We start from the raw sequence: 12,592 nt of genomic DNA, 5'->3' as shown, positions 1-12,592 counted from the left end.
TTTCTAGTAGCCATGTATGGATGTGAGAGTTGGACCATAAAGAAAACTGAGCTCCGAAGAATTGATGCTTTTGAACTGTGGTGTTGGAGAAGACTCTTGAGAGTCCCTTGGACTGCAAGGAGATCAAACCAGTCAATTCTAAAGGAAATTGGTCCTAAATATTCATTGGAAGGACTGATGCTGAAGCTGAAGCTCCGATAATTTGTCCACCTGATGTGAAGAACTGACTCATTTGAAAAGACCTTGATGCTGGGAAAGATTGAGGATAGGAGGAGAAGGGGACAACAGAGGATGAGATGGTTGGATGGCATCACCGACTTGATGGACGTGAGTTTCAGCAAGCTCCAGGAGCTGGTGATGAACAGGGAGGCCTGGCGTGCTGCAGTCTATGGGGTTGCAAAGAGTGAGACACGACTGAGCAACTGATATCAGAAGTCTTTCATCTCTCCCTTACTGTATTGTAAGCCAAAATTTTCAAAATAGCAGTTTAACTGGTAACAGCTTTATCAACATTTTGAGCAAAGTTTTCGTGTTCTGTCTGCATTCAAGTTTCTCTCCTGGTGTTTGAAAATTATTTTTAATGCCCGTTATGCTTTGTAATACATATGTTTGGAGGTCTGGGCAGTTTTTCAAGAAACAAATCATCTTGTTAAACTTAGCATTTTCAAAGAACTCTCCAAATTGGATCTGTGTTAGTAGTCCCAACTATAAGACAACACCAAAAGGAAACAAAGTATTGCAAACACAGGAGCAATCACAACCTTTAGTATAGTTGAGGCCCCTTGTCTGCAATCACTTGAGAAGGCTGTGCTGAATATAGCACGTATTCTTCAATGACCTTGGGTGAGTCGGTGCAGAGGCAGTAAGAGTATTTCTAGAAGCCAAAATTATACCTGGACAGAATCAACAACCTGGCTGTAGATATAAGGCACTAAAAGCCACATGCACACATGCTCAGTTGCTTCAAGCGTGTCCGACTCTTTGTGACCCCATGGACTGTGGCCCCCAGGCGCCTCTGTCCGTGGGATTCTCCAGGCAAGAACACTGGAGTGGGTTGCCATGCCCTCCTCCAGGAGATCATCCTGACCCAGGGATCGAACCTGCATCTTCTATGCCTCCTGCATTGGCAGGCATGTTCTTTACCCCTCGCTCCACCTGGGAAATCCCCAAACCATATAAATAAGCCAATAAATACACCCCAAATCCAATTTCTCCTTCGCCAAAGCCACAAAACACCTGTGGCTGCTTTAATGTCATCCGACAGGAGAAGTGTATTAAAGGGGAAGGAGTGAAAGCAGAAATGGCCCTAATTGATTACAGTCAGTGAGAACGTGAGGCCCTGCCAACACCCTGCTCTCAGACTTCCAGCCTCCAGACATGTCAGGAATAAATGCCTGCTGTCTAAGTCACCCTAGCCTCAGGTATTTCTGCCCCACCTGACTAGGACAACGAGGGTGGGAAGGGTCCTGGCACCTCTGAAGTTGTGAGGGGGCCCAGCCTCTAAATCACTGATGGCCACAGGGACCAAGGACAAGGAGGGGGCCACGCGGTGGTCCCTCGTCCCCACTGGACTAACTGGTCTTCAGTTTGTAAATGGGGAGCTGGGCATGGGACAACTCAGGACATGCCACAGGCCCATGGTGTGGTGGACCACCTCCTCCACAAACTTGGGTCCAGATGCAGAGAGGCAATTCATACACATTATAGGAAATATGGAAACAAGGCAGAAAGTCAGAAAAATCATCCTCAATTCCACAACCTAGAAGCTGTCCCTCTAATATTTTGGTCTATTTCTTTCTGGATAACTGTGAACACTTAAGAGTACAAGCAAAGCAAACGAACAGTTTTAAACTCTGATGCCTCAGTGTTATCATGAAAGAAACATGTTTAATATTATTAAAATGTTGTATAAACATATGTTTAAATGCTTATAAATATTTCATCCAGTAGAAGGGCTTAAACCTTTAAAAGCACAAAGTCACACGTCATGAGTGAATTGGAGCCCCACATACCCAGGAACAAACCTGACCTGCCTCTCAGGATAAGCACCATGGAGAGCACTGGTGCACTTCAGCAGGGCCAGGAACACCGCCAGGTTGGTCTGAAAGCCTGAAAGGCAGACTGTTCTTTTCAGGAAGTGCGCATTTAGCATTTCTGAACCACTGTGGTCCTGGGTTTCCGTTCTCCACCCACCAGCATGTCCTGAGCTGGTGCCATTGCCAGGAGCCTGGGATGTGAAGATAATTGACTTGGACACTTAGGTGACTCGCCCAAGGGGGGACAGGATGGCTCAAGGTCACACAGTGCGGAGGGAGGGAGGGCTTAAACTCCCATGCCCAGACCCTGGGCGATCCCTACAGTTATGCCTGCCTGCCAGTCCTCAACTGTGCAGCAAAACACGGGCATCACAGGGCCTCTGCACTGGATAAGCACTGTGGCACATGTTTCTGAAACAGTCCTGAATTCATGAAAACTTAGGGTGAGTGTTGTTCCCAAGACACTGCAGGTGAATGTGAGACAGGAAGGACTCTTTTCTGCCAGGACACTCGGATGCAGGAGCCATCTTGACCCAGTTGGGTCTGTACCCTGGCTCGGGCAAGGAGGGCAGGGCGAGCCCACTAACCCAGCCTGCAGAGTAGATGCATCTGGGGGGCCCCTTTGTGCCTGGCCTGACCTTGCCTCCAGGGGATGAAGGGCATCCCTGTGTGGCCACAGGGACCTCCTGTCTGAGAGCAGATCCGAGCCAAGTCTCCAGCACCCTGGACAGGGCAGGATATGCCTTGCGCTCAGGAAGAGTCATCTTCAGGTCAAACAGTCCCTGCCTCTCTCTTGCCATCACTCGTCTCCTGGGGAGCCATGCGTGTCAACTGTGTCTTTTGTTTTCTGGATTCTGATGCTTTGACATCCGGGTCTTGCTGACCCTGGAGGGACTTCCTCCCTAGGGTTAACCAGCTCCTAGAGATAGTAAACAACTCATCCACAGGGTAATTTTCAAGTGCAAACTAATCAATCCAGAGCACACATACCCCCCCACAGCCTCCTCCTTCATCAGCGCTCCTAAATTCCAGGCCACCATCCCCTATCCTAATCACTCCAAGCCCAGTCAGGTACTAGACAACTAGGGGCAGCCCGATGCCCCAGAGCCCACTGAAATGATTCCCATCAGCCGATCCTAATCCTGTTCGCCTTGCTTTTGGCATTTCTTTCTCTCCAAATGCAGTCCCTGCCCCCACCCCCCGCCCTGCTCTCCAACTCATCCTGGAGCTTCCCTGTGAGACTGACCACTCCTCCCCGCAAACTTCCTTGGGATTTTTGAAGAACTATCTTTTCAATGACAACTCTCTTGATTTGTTGGCCTTAGCACACTTCAACTTTTCCCTTAGTACATTACATTTTAAAATACCGTGCTCCTCTCAACCACCCTCCCCAGCCATCTTCCCCATGCTCCCACCCAAGGAGATCCCCCCACTTGGAGCACTGGTCCCACATCTCTCTGGGCTTTGGCTGAACTCCACCGAAAGCCTCTCTGTGCTCCCTCCAGGCCCCTCCCTATCCCCTTGCTCACCATCACGTCATTGCCGCCTTGTCACATTCATGGCCAACCATTGGAGACAGTGACACCCGATGGAAAAGCAAGCCTGACATATGCATGGATGGATGGGTGGGTGGATGGATGTGAAGCTGAGGTGACTAACCAGCCTAATCCCCAGGTCCACTGCACACATCTCTTCCAAGAACAATAAGCTCAGCTCTCCCCTCTCAGCCAAACGTGCCTGCTCAGAACTCCTGATTCTGTAAGAAAGCTACAGCCCCTCATTGCTCACTGCCCATCCTCTCCACCTGACCTCACCTTCCCATCCACTCCACAGTGTGCAACCCAGGCAGACAAGGAACAAGTCATGAAACTGGGGGCAAAGGATGCAGGTGGCTCAGCTGTAGGTTTAATCCCTCTTTCCAGGTCATCTCTGTGGATGGAATAAAGATACGTGGTTCTGTCTCTGGGAAATGGCAGGTGCAGGAGAGGATGATGTGCTTGGGATGACCCATTGTGGACAGTGAGGAGACCAGGAAGAGCCTGAATGCCGTGTGACCTCCTGCCTGGCGTCTGGCGGGGAGGCACGCAGCAAGGGACAGCTGAGCCTGGCACAGCCCTGCTTCCCCAGACGGCCTGCTATTTCTCCAGCCTGCCTGGATGTTACCCTGCTCCCTTCTCACTACCTTCTCTCCTGGGCCTGGTGGCTGCTCTTAGAGGAAAGGGAGAGATGAAGGCTGACTGCTTTCCGGATATAAGATTACACTGCCATAAGTAAGACACTGAAACGTACAAACTCACAAGGGCAGAGGATTCTGATGGAGCCCTGGGAGGTGCCCGTCCCCCACTTTGCCCCTGCACCCACTCCACACACACCAGGAATCCCTGGTCCAGCTCAGCTTTCTCCCTGTGCTCCTCGTGAACCAGGGCAGGCTGAGCTAAGCCCGAGCGCCCCCTCAGTCAGCATGACTGGGCTAAATAAACTGAGGGTCCTACCGGCAAAAACAGTGAAGAGTCATCACTGGCTCAGCACTTTCCGTGCAAAAGGGTGCTTTGGCCACACCTGCCCCCTTCCTCACCATCCCGCCAAGGGGAAGTGGGCCAGTAAGCTGGTGATCAAGCACTCTCAGGCCCACATTTGGCTGTGGCCAGTATTCCTGTGGGAAAGGCCTACCACCACCCCCCCACCCCGGACAAGCACACCACGCAGTGTCTGCTCCCACTCCTTCTCTCCAGCCCAAGGCTGGACTTGGAGGGGCAGATTGGGGTAGGGCTCCATGCCAAGCTCGTCTCATTCTCCAGCTCAGCATTTACTGAGCTCCCCCCTGGGGTTATGGCAAAAGGTTTGGGGTCCTTGTCTTCTCCATCGAGGTCCCACGGAAAAGAAGGCTTTGAGATCCGTTCTGGCATTCTTAGGTCCCTGGAGTATTACTAACAACATCCCATTTGCAACGTCTAGTCTACGGGCACAGCTGAATCACCTGGATGCCTCTTAAAAACACCAATTCCCAAGTGTTCTAACAAAAACATACACGTGAATGTTCATTAGCAGGACTATTCACAGATACCAAAAGGTAGAAGAAGCCCACATGCCCACCAAATGGTAAACAAATGTGGTATATCCATATAGTGGAATGCCATTTGGCCATAAAAAAAGAAATGAAGCCCTGATATCCGCAACAGCACAGATGACCTTTGAAGTTATGATGTTAAGTGAAAAAAAGTCAGACACAAAAGGCACATATTATGTCATTCCACTTATAGGAAACTCCAAAATAGGCAAATCCATAGACAGAGAAGGCAGGTTAGTAGTTTCCAGGAGCTGGAAGGGGACAACAACCAGGAGTCACTGGTTCATGAGGCCTCTTTCTGGGGTGATGAGAAGTTCTGGAAACTACAGTGGTGACGGTTTCACAACTCTGTGAAAGTCCTAAAAGCCACCGAGAGTGATTTAAGTGATGAATTTTATATTATGTAGGATTTTAACATAATCTTACAAATAAAGAACCAAACAAAATAATTCTCAAACCTTATCCCAAATCAACATCTTCGGGATGGACCTGGAAATCCATATCTCTAACAAGCTCTGCCAGGGACTAAGATAAAGCAGAATTTAAAACCTGTGGTGCAGAAACCTCAGGCCCAGGAGTTTGGGTGTCTTTCTAGGCCTAACGCTGGGTGACACCGGAGTCCTCTCCTGGACCTCACAGGATCCTGCTGTGTCTGCTGTCTTCCCTGGGCTGAACTCTCATGGGCTCATCTGCATAAGGAGTGGGAGTGTGAAAAACCAAGATCATGGCATCTGGTCCCATCACTTCATGTCAAACAGAAGGGGGAAAAGCGGAAACAGTGACAATTTCATTTTCTTGGGCTCCAAAACCACTGTAGATGGTGAGTGCAGCCATAAAATTAAAAGACACTTGCTCTTTGGAAGAAAAGCTATGACCAGTCTAGACAGTTTGTCAGAGACATCTGAGACATCAACAGGGACAAAGCAGAGACATCATTTTGCTGACAAAGGTCTGTATAGTCAAAGCTATGGGTTTTCCAGTAGTTACGTATGGACATGAGAGCTGGACTATAAAGGAAGCTGAGCGCTAAAGAATTGATGGTTTTGAACTGTGGTGCTGGAGAAGACTCTTGAGAGTCCTTTGGACTGCAAGGAGATCCAACCAGTCCATCCTAAAAGAAATCAACCCTGAATATTCATTGGAAGGACTGATGTTGAAACTGAAGCTCCAACACTTTGACTACCTGATGCAAAGAGCCAACTCACTAGAAAGCATTCTGATGCTGGGAAAGATTGAAGGCAGGAGGAGAAGGGGACGACAGAGGATGAGACGGTTGGATGGCGTCACCAACTCGATGGACGTGAGCAAACTCAGGGAGATGGTGAAGGACAGGGAAGCCTGGTGGGTTGCAGTCCACGGGGCCACAAAGAGTAGATGACTTAGCAACTGAATAACAGTGAGAATCAGGCCCAGAGTTTGGGCTGGAAGGAGAAGCCCTTTGTCTTGCTGCCTCCACGGAAAGTGGGAAGCGGGCCTGGGGTAGCAGGCAGGCACTGGTAGGTGGCCATCCAGCTACCTCTAGGGACAAGTGTGCCCACCAGGGACCAAACAGCAATGTGCTAGGGGGTAGAAAGGCCAAGCCTGATGCTGGGCCTGAGGACCCCAGGGCCACCAGAATGTTGGCCAATGCTGGTGTCAGGGTGAGGTGATGTGGGCACCCACAGTGTGCAGGGGGTATGGAAGGCTTCCAGAACCCCACAACTAGTCCTTAGAGGAGAGGATTCCCACAATGGGGTTTGATGCACATTGAGGAGCTCTGAGACATCAGGTTTCCTCCGACAGAAGGAAGAGTGTATGAGGGGTTCAGAGGGCAGGAGCTCTGGAGAGTGCAGAGTGGGGTTACTAGGAGGGAGGCAGGGGTCCCGTGAGATGACAGGGCCCTGCAGGATCTGTCCTGGAGAGTTGTGCGCGTCCATGTCTGCCCTCTGCCCTGACTCACCTTGCCAGGCGCACACATGGTCCCATCCAGGGGCGGCCCCTTCTTTGTCTTGCAAAAGTAGGGGTTTTCAGGGTGGCTGCACCACAGCTGTTTGCACGGGTCGAAGGTCCGGAACTGGAAGAGAGCAGCGGCAGCTGGCAGGCCACCTCCCACTGCAGGGGCCTTCCAGGGTTGCCCCCTGTCACCCCGGGGCTCTCATGCACGGCTGCCCAGGACAGGCCTGAGTGTTGCCCTGAGCTCTGTGTGGTTCTGATGCAGGGACAGCGCCTCACGTCCCTGGGGGCTGCTGGGCCTCCCGAGCCTGCAGACCTTGGTGGCTACAGCTTTCATGGAGCCTGGACCTCTCAGGGAGCCGGCTGGGCACCAGTGCGCTTGGCATGAAGGCTGGTTGGCATTCCTTTGGCCCAATCAGGCATCCCATGAGCACTCGCTGTTCCCCGGCTGAACACTCCACTGCCTGAATCCCTCCCGAAGCCACGTCTGGACCAGCCAGGAGAGCACGGGGCACCCACTGGATATACAGCAGTAGGTGTGGGGAGAACCTGATGTTTGGAGGGCCGCTCCACCCTGTCCCAGGGAGCCACCTCCCAGGAGACCAGGCGGGTCTGGGCTAGGCTCCCGCTCAGTCCTTGCAGGTGTCCCGGGCTCCAACACTCACCGCGGTACACATCATGTAACCAAGGCCAAAGTCGAAACGGCACTGCTCGTTCATGGAGTAGTGCAGCCCGGGGAGCTGGGGCAGCGCCGGCCAGTCGTGGGTGAAGGGGTCATCCCGCAGGCAGTCGTAGGAGCTGTGAGGGGACACGGGGGCACCACAAGCTGCCTGCAGCAGGACCGGGCTGCCCAGACCAGGCGGCAGTTGAGGCCCCTCCTGGAGCCTCGGCGGTGGGCCTGCTTGCACACCCCAGCCCTAAGGCTGTGTTGCTTTAGCTTCCTGTTGCGCCTCTTTCCCTTGGCATGGTTAGGCAGGACCTGGCTTGGCTGGGCCCTGTGCTAAGTCACCTCAGTCGTGTCCGACTCTGTGCAACCCCATAGACGGCAGCCCACCAGGCTCCCCCATCCCTGGGATTCTCCAGGCAAGAACACTGGAGCGGGTTGCCATTTCCTTCTCCAATGCATGAAAGTGAAAAGTGAAAGTGAAGTCGCTCAGTCGTGTCCAACTCGTAGCGACCCCATGGACTAGGCATCCATTAAAGGTGGAGTGGTTGTAACCACTTTCCATCCAAAACTTAGCCCCCAACAGTGGGACCCCCCAACCAGTACTGCTGTCCCCCTCTCCCCTGCTTTGCACTTGGGGCTAGAGGCGCCCTGCTAGGCCTGAGTGCAGCACCCCAGGCTCCTCCCCAGGGGACAGGGTGTACTCACTGCAGGTAGCGGCTCAGCTCCTGCTGGCTGCAGCGGGACCAGTGGAAGCGATGGAAGGCCGCCTGCACCAGGGGCGCCATGATGCTGCCCAGCCGCACCTCGTCACCGCAGCGGTTGCCCTGCCCGTCGTGCTCCATGCCCAGCCTGTGAGAGGAGCCAGGACAGCCTCCCTAGACCCTCACCCGGCCACACTCACCTGTCAGCCCCACCCCCTCCAGATGCTGGGAGGGGACCCCGACCTCCCTGAGCTGACTCCCCTCGCCCTTGGCTGGCCTGGTCGGCCCTGAGCCAGGTGGTACCCGTTTTCTCCCGGATGGATTTTAGAGCCGGGGCGCTCTGAGGAGACAGCATCCAGCGGCAGGCCCTGCAGGGTCCTGTCCCCAAGGCAGAGCACTGCGGCATGAGAAAGGAGTGGGGGTGGAAGCGCCCACCGCCCTCCCTACACACCAGCAGCACGCGCACCCGAGCTCCAGCTCTCTGTTCCTGGGGGAGGCTCCCTCGCACCCTCATCTACAGAACTGGGTGAGAAGACCCTCCTGCCCAAGTGCTTCGATGGCATAATGGGTGGCCAGCCCCCGGCTGCTGCCTGGCCCTCGGTGGAAAGTGGGCCAGGACTTCACACCCGAGGGGCTTGTCATCCAGGGAGTGTCCCTCTCAGGGCACAGAGGAGAAGCGGGGCCCATCGAGCCCCGACCTGCCTCAGACAGCGGGGCCTGCTGAGGCCACTTACACATGGCCAGTCTCGTGGGCCACCACGAACGCGGAGGAGAAGCCGTCCTCGTGGTTCAGGGTGCAGCTGCGGACCGGGTGGCACATCCCAGTGACAGGAGCATAGCCTGGGAGAGACAAAGGGGGCTCAGAGCCCTTTCCACGCAGAGGGGCCCAGACCCCATCATGCCCTGGCATCACCAGAGCAAAAGGGCACAGCCAACGGCCCTCAAGGCTGGCACAGCTCGAGACCAGTCCCCTCCCCCGGGGGAGCGGGCCTCAGCCCTGCCCATCAGCAGCCACCCTGCAGCCAGCTCAGTTTCCCGTGTCCAGGTCTTATCTGCCAAGGCTTTCTGCCACCTTGGTAGCCTCCTGCCCACTGTTCTCTTTCAGGCCACCTCCCACTTTCCTTCCCCACTTGGCTGAGTGGCCTTTTGGTCCCCGGGGCTGCAGCTTGCTTCCTGGGCTGTTGGCACTCTGGCCCTGGTGCCTGGCACCACACCCTGAGCCGCTCCCTCGGGGCCTCCCTGGGGCCTCTGAGACCTCAGCTGGACCCTTTTCCACAGTGCACAGATGGCTGCAGGGAGGGTGGTCCAAAGCTGATCAGGGCAGTGCTGTGCTGCCCCGCGGAGCTGTGCAGGGAGACTGACCACGGAGACGGGGAGGCAGGCCAGTCACAGATGATGAGGCTCTTGGAGCCCTTGGCCCAGGAACCCTGCACTCTGACTGGGCAGATTCCGAACAACATTTCTGCTGAGGGGTCCAGCGGTCTGTCCTGGGCAAGGCACCCCCAGAGGTGGAGAATGGGGATCAGAGGGGGAAGGACAGCCACAGCAGGCTAACCTCTGACGTGAGAGGCCACACACCCTCCAGCCACCACTCAACCCACCAAGGGCTTCTGAAGAGCCACTGAATTAACAGGTCACAGTGAGGCGACACAGTGAGTTTTGCCTGCCCAGTTATAGCGTGTGGTCCAAGGAAGAAGTAGGGAAGGGAGTCTCACAGGGAGAGAGGGCAGGGTTGAGGCAGGAAACCGAACTGCCTGAGCAGGAAGGTGGGAAGGCCACCCTGTGATGTGACTGGTCTGCGGAAGGATGATGCCCCCTGAGTGGGCTGAGCCTGATCACAGGGAGTCTTAAGACGCCCCCAGGGAAGGACCACGTTCCCGCCCACGGGGAGAGGGAGAGTGACGGCAGGGCACAATGATCCCACCCAAGATGGAGGAAATCAGGACAGTGGGGCCTCACCACTTGCCGCTGGGTGAGATACGGAAGTGTGTGCAGAGCTGTGTGCGCCAGGCAAGGCCTCTGTTTAAGGACCTGGGCATCCTAGAGGCTGTCAGCCGCAAACCAGCATCGCCATGGGCACTTGCCATCTGCCCATAGTTAAATCAGGTGTCACTGCAGCTGCTTCAACAACCCCTAAAAGGGGTTCAGGGTGGAGATCAGAGATGAGGCGCTCTGTGCTCTGGGAAAAACTGGCAGGACAGGTCTTCAGATACTTATTTTCAGGGGCCAATTTTATGAGCTCAATTCTTGAATCTCCCTGTAACTAGAAAAGCACTACATTCCTTCATGGTGATGTCCGCTCCTCATGACTAACAGGAATTCTCAAGAGACCAGCAGAAACCTTCTGCAAAAACATACGCACTTGATTGCATGTGTTCTCTCTCCACTAAAATCACAAGTTTCTGACCTTCCCCCTACCTCTTTGGAGCCGTTTCTCGGAGCTATCTGAAATGCTGTCTCCCAGGCTACAGGCCTCGTTTCGCCCCAAACAAAACTTAACTCGCAACTCTCAGGTCGTGTACTCTTTTAAGTCAGCAAGACCCAGAAAGTTAGAAGCCCGGACTGTCCCCCCACTGAGCCTCACTCATCTGAGACCCCATGGAGAGGTCCTAGGCAACGTGTTTCAAGAGAAAAGTACAGAAAGGAAAAAGGGTGACCGGGCAGGGCTGGTTTCAGAACTGTCTAAAAGCAGTATGCCCAACCACTGTCTATTTCCCTTCTAATAAACAGGAAAATATGTGTCTTAAAGTATTTTTTTTTTGCTCTGCAGATTTTGAGATGCTTGTTCTTGAATCAGGGCCAGGGCAAAGCTTCGTGGTCTTCTCTTTGACCTTTGTATCAAAGCCTGCATATGAATATGCGCCTCAGTCTGTGTATTTCTCATTCACCCACGCTAGCATTACAGAAACATTCAGGATTTGAAGATTTGAAAACGTATCTATATTTTTTCTTTATATCCTCCATTCTTAGTTCACTTTGCTATTATTTTCTTTCCAGAAATCCTTGTAGATAGACACAGTGTTCTTCCTGGATTGTGCCTCTACATCAATTTTTCGCTCAGATTTCAATCTTTTTGGGTGCCCTTGACTTTTTATTTCAGCTTTTGAATTTTCCATTTCACCCACTGAGAAATGCAATATTGCTGCCATATCGGTAAAGAAAGGATGTCACAGCATCCTTTGTTGCAGCCTCCATGGATGGCGAGCTGGTGAGCCCCGAGGAAACTCAGGATGGGAAAACACTGGGTGCTGGCCCCAGATGGCTGAGACGCATAGCGAAGGAATGATTTCAGTGAGCCCAGGCTCCTGCGTCTTCCCACACATAGCAAAGCACCGAATTCCTCACCTTGAGATTTTCGTTTTCTTCACTTAACAGTAAGCTTTGTTCTTAGTAGCTGCCCTTTGTTGCAAAACTCCTCCATATCCTAAGCCCCCTCGCCTCCTCAGAGCAGCTCAGTTCTCCCAGGGTTACTTGAGATGCTATCCCCCAGGACTGAAGTACTAAACATTTCTGATGAATTAAAACACACATAACTTTCAGGTTGGACATTTAATTTTTTAGTCAACACCATCAAATCTTTAATGAAAACCCTTTTTTTCTCTGATTCTTCTTTGTAGCCTGTTCTGGGTTTACAGATATATTTTCTCAAACATTCTGGAGATATGACTTTATAAAAATGTACTTTTCCCTTCTCTAAATTATCTGTTTCCTCTGGAGTTAGCTTTTTAACTTTATTTTACATCTCAGTCCATCTTTTTCATCCTTTCCTCTTTTTTTTAATATCTGGTAATTCTTGGCTGTCCTTTCACATGTTTAAATGAAGAATGAAGTCACTTAATGTAAAAGCTGTGTTGGTTTCTCTCCCACAGAACAGTTCTGCTCCCCATTAGAGCTCTCACCCGGACAAAGGGCGACAGAGGGCTCCGTCAGCTGGCCACACAGACGGGCTTGAAAGGGAGCGAGCAAGCCCTCACAGTGGAGGGGCACCAACACCAGCCAGGAGGCACAAGTGAGCACCCCTGTGCAGCCACCCCCCGACCAAGAAATAAAACTGTCCCCACACTGCAGAAGCCTCTCCTCGGTTCCAACAGCAACTCCCTCCCTTCTGTCCACTCTCCTGACTATTGACACCACAGATCAGTTTTGCCCACTTCCAAGCCTGAAATAAGTGGAGTCCTGAGTATATATT

The 12,592-nt window shown here is 52.8% G+C and overlaps 1 protein-coding gene across 1 annotated transcript in view; it reads right to left on the bottom strand.

Annotated features, from left to right (window-relative positions):
- The window catches only part of ADAMTS2 (ADAM metallopeptidase with thrombospondin type 1 motif 2), a 260,157-nt gene that overhangs the window by 48,069 nt on the left and 199,496 nt on the right, over nt 1–12,592 (bottom strand). Inside the window, exons 7-10 of the mRNA XM_068979734.1 lie at nt 9,138–9,243; nt 8,408–8,551; nt 7,701–7,833; nt 7,043–7,156 (exon numbers count right to left, since the gene is read on the bottom strand). Coding sequence (XP_068835835.1) covers nt 7,043–7,156; nt 7,701–7,833; nt 8,408–8,551; nt 9,138–9,243 — 497 coding nt within the window. The remainder of the gene's footprint in view (nt 1–7,042; nt 7,157–7,700; nt 7,834–8,407; nt 8,552–9,137; nt 9,244–12,592) is intronic.

Source organism: Capricornis sumatraensis, chromosome 9 (assembly GCF_032405125.1).
Source record: "Capricornis sumatraensis isolate serow.1 chromosome 9, serow.2, whole genome shotgun sequence".
Lineage (NCBI taxonomy): Eukaryota > Metazoa > Chordata > Mammalia > Artiodactyla > Bovidae > Capricornis > Capricornis sumatraensis.
Note: the sequence above shows the minus strand (reverse complement) of the source record. Positions and strands in the feature narration are given on the sequence as shown.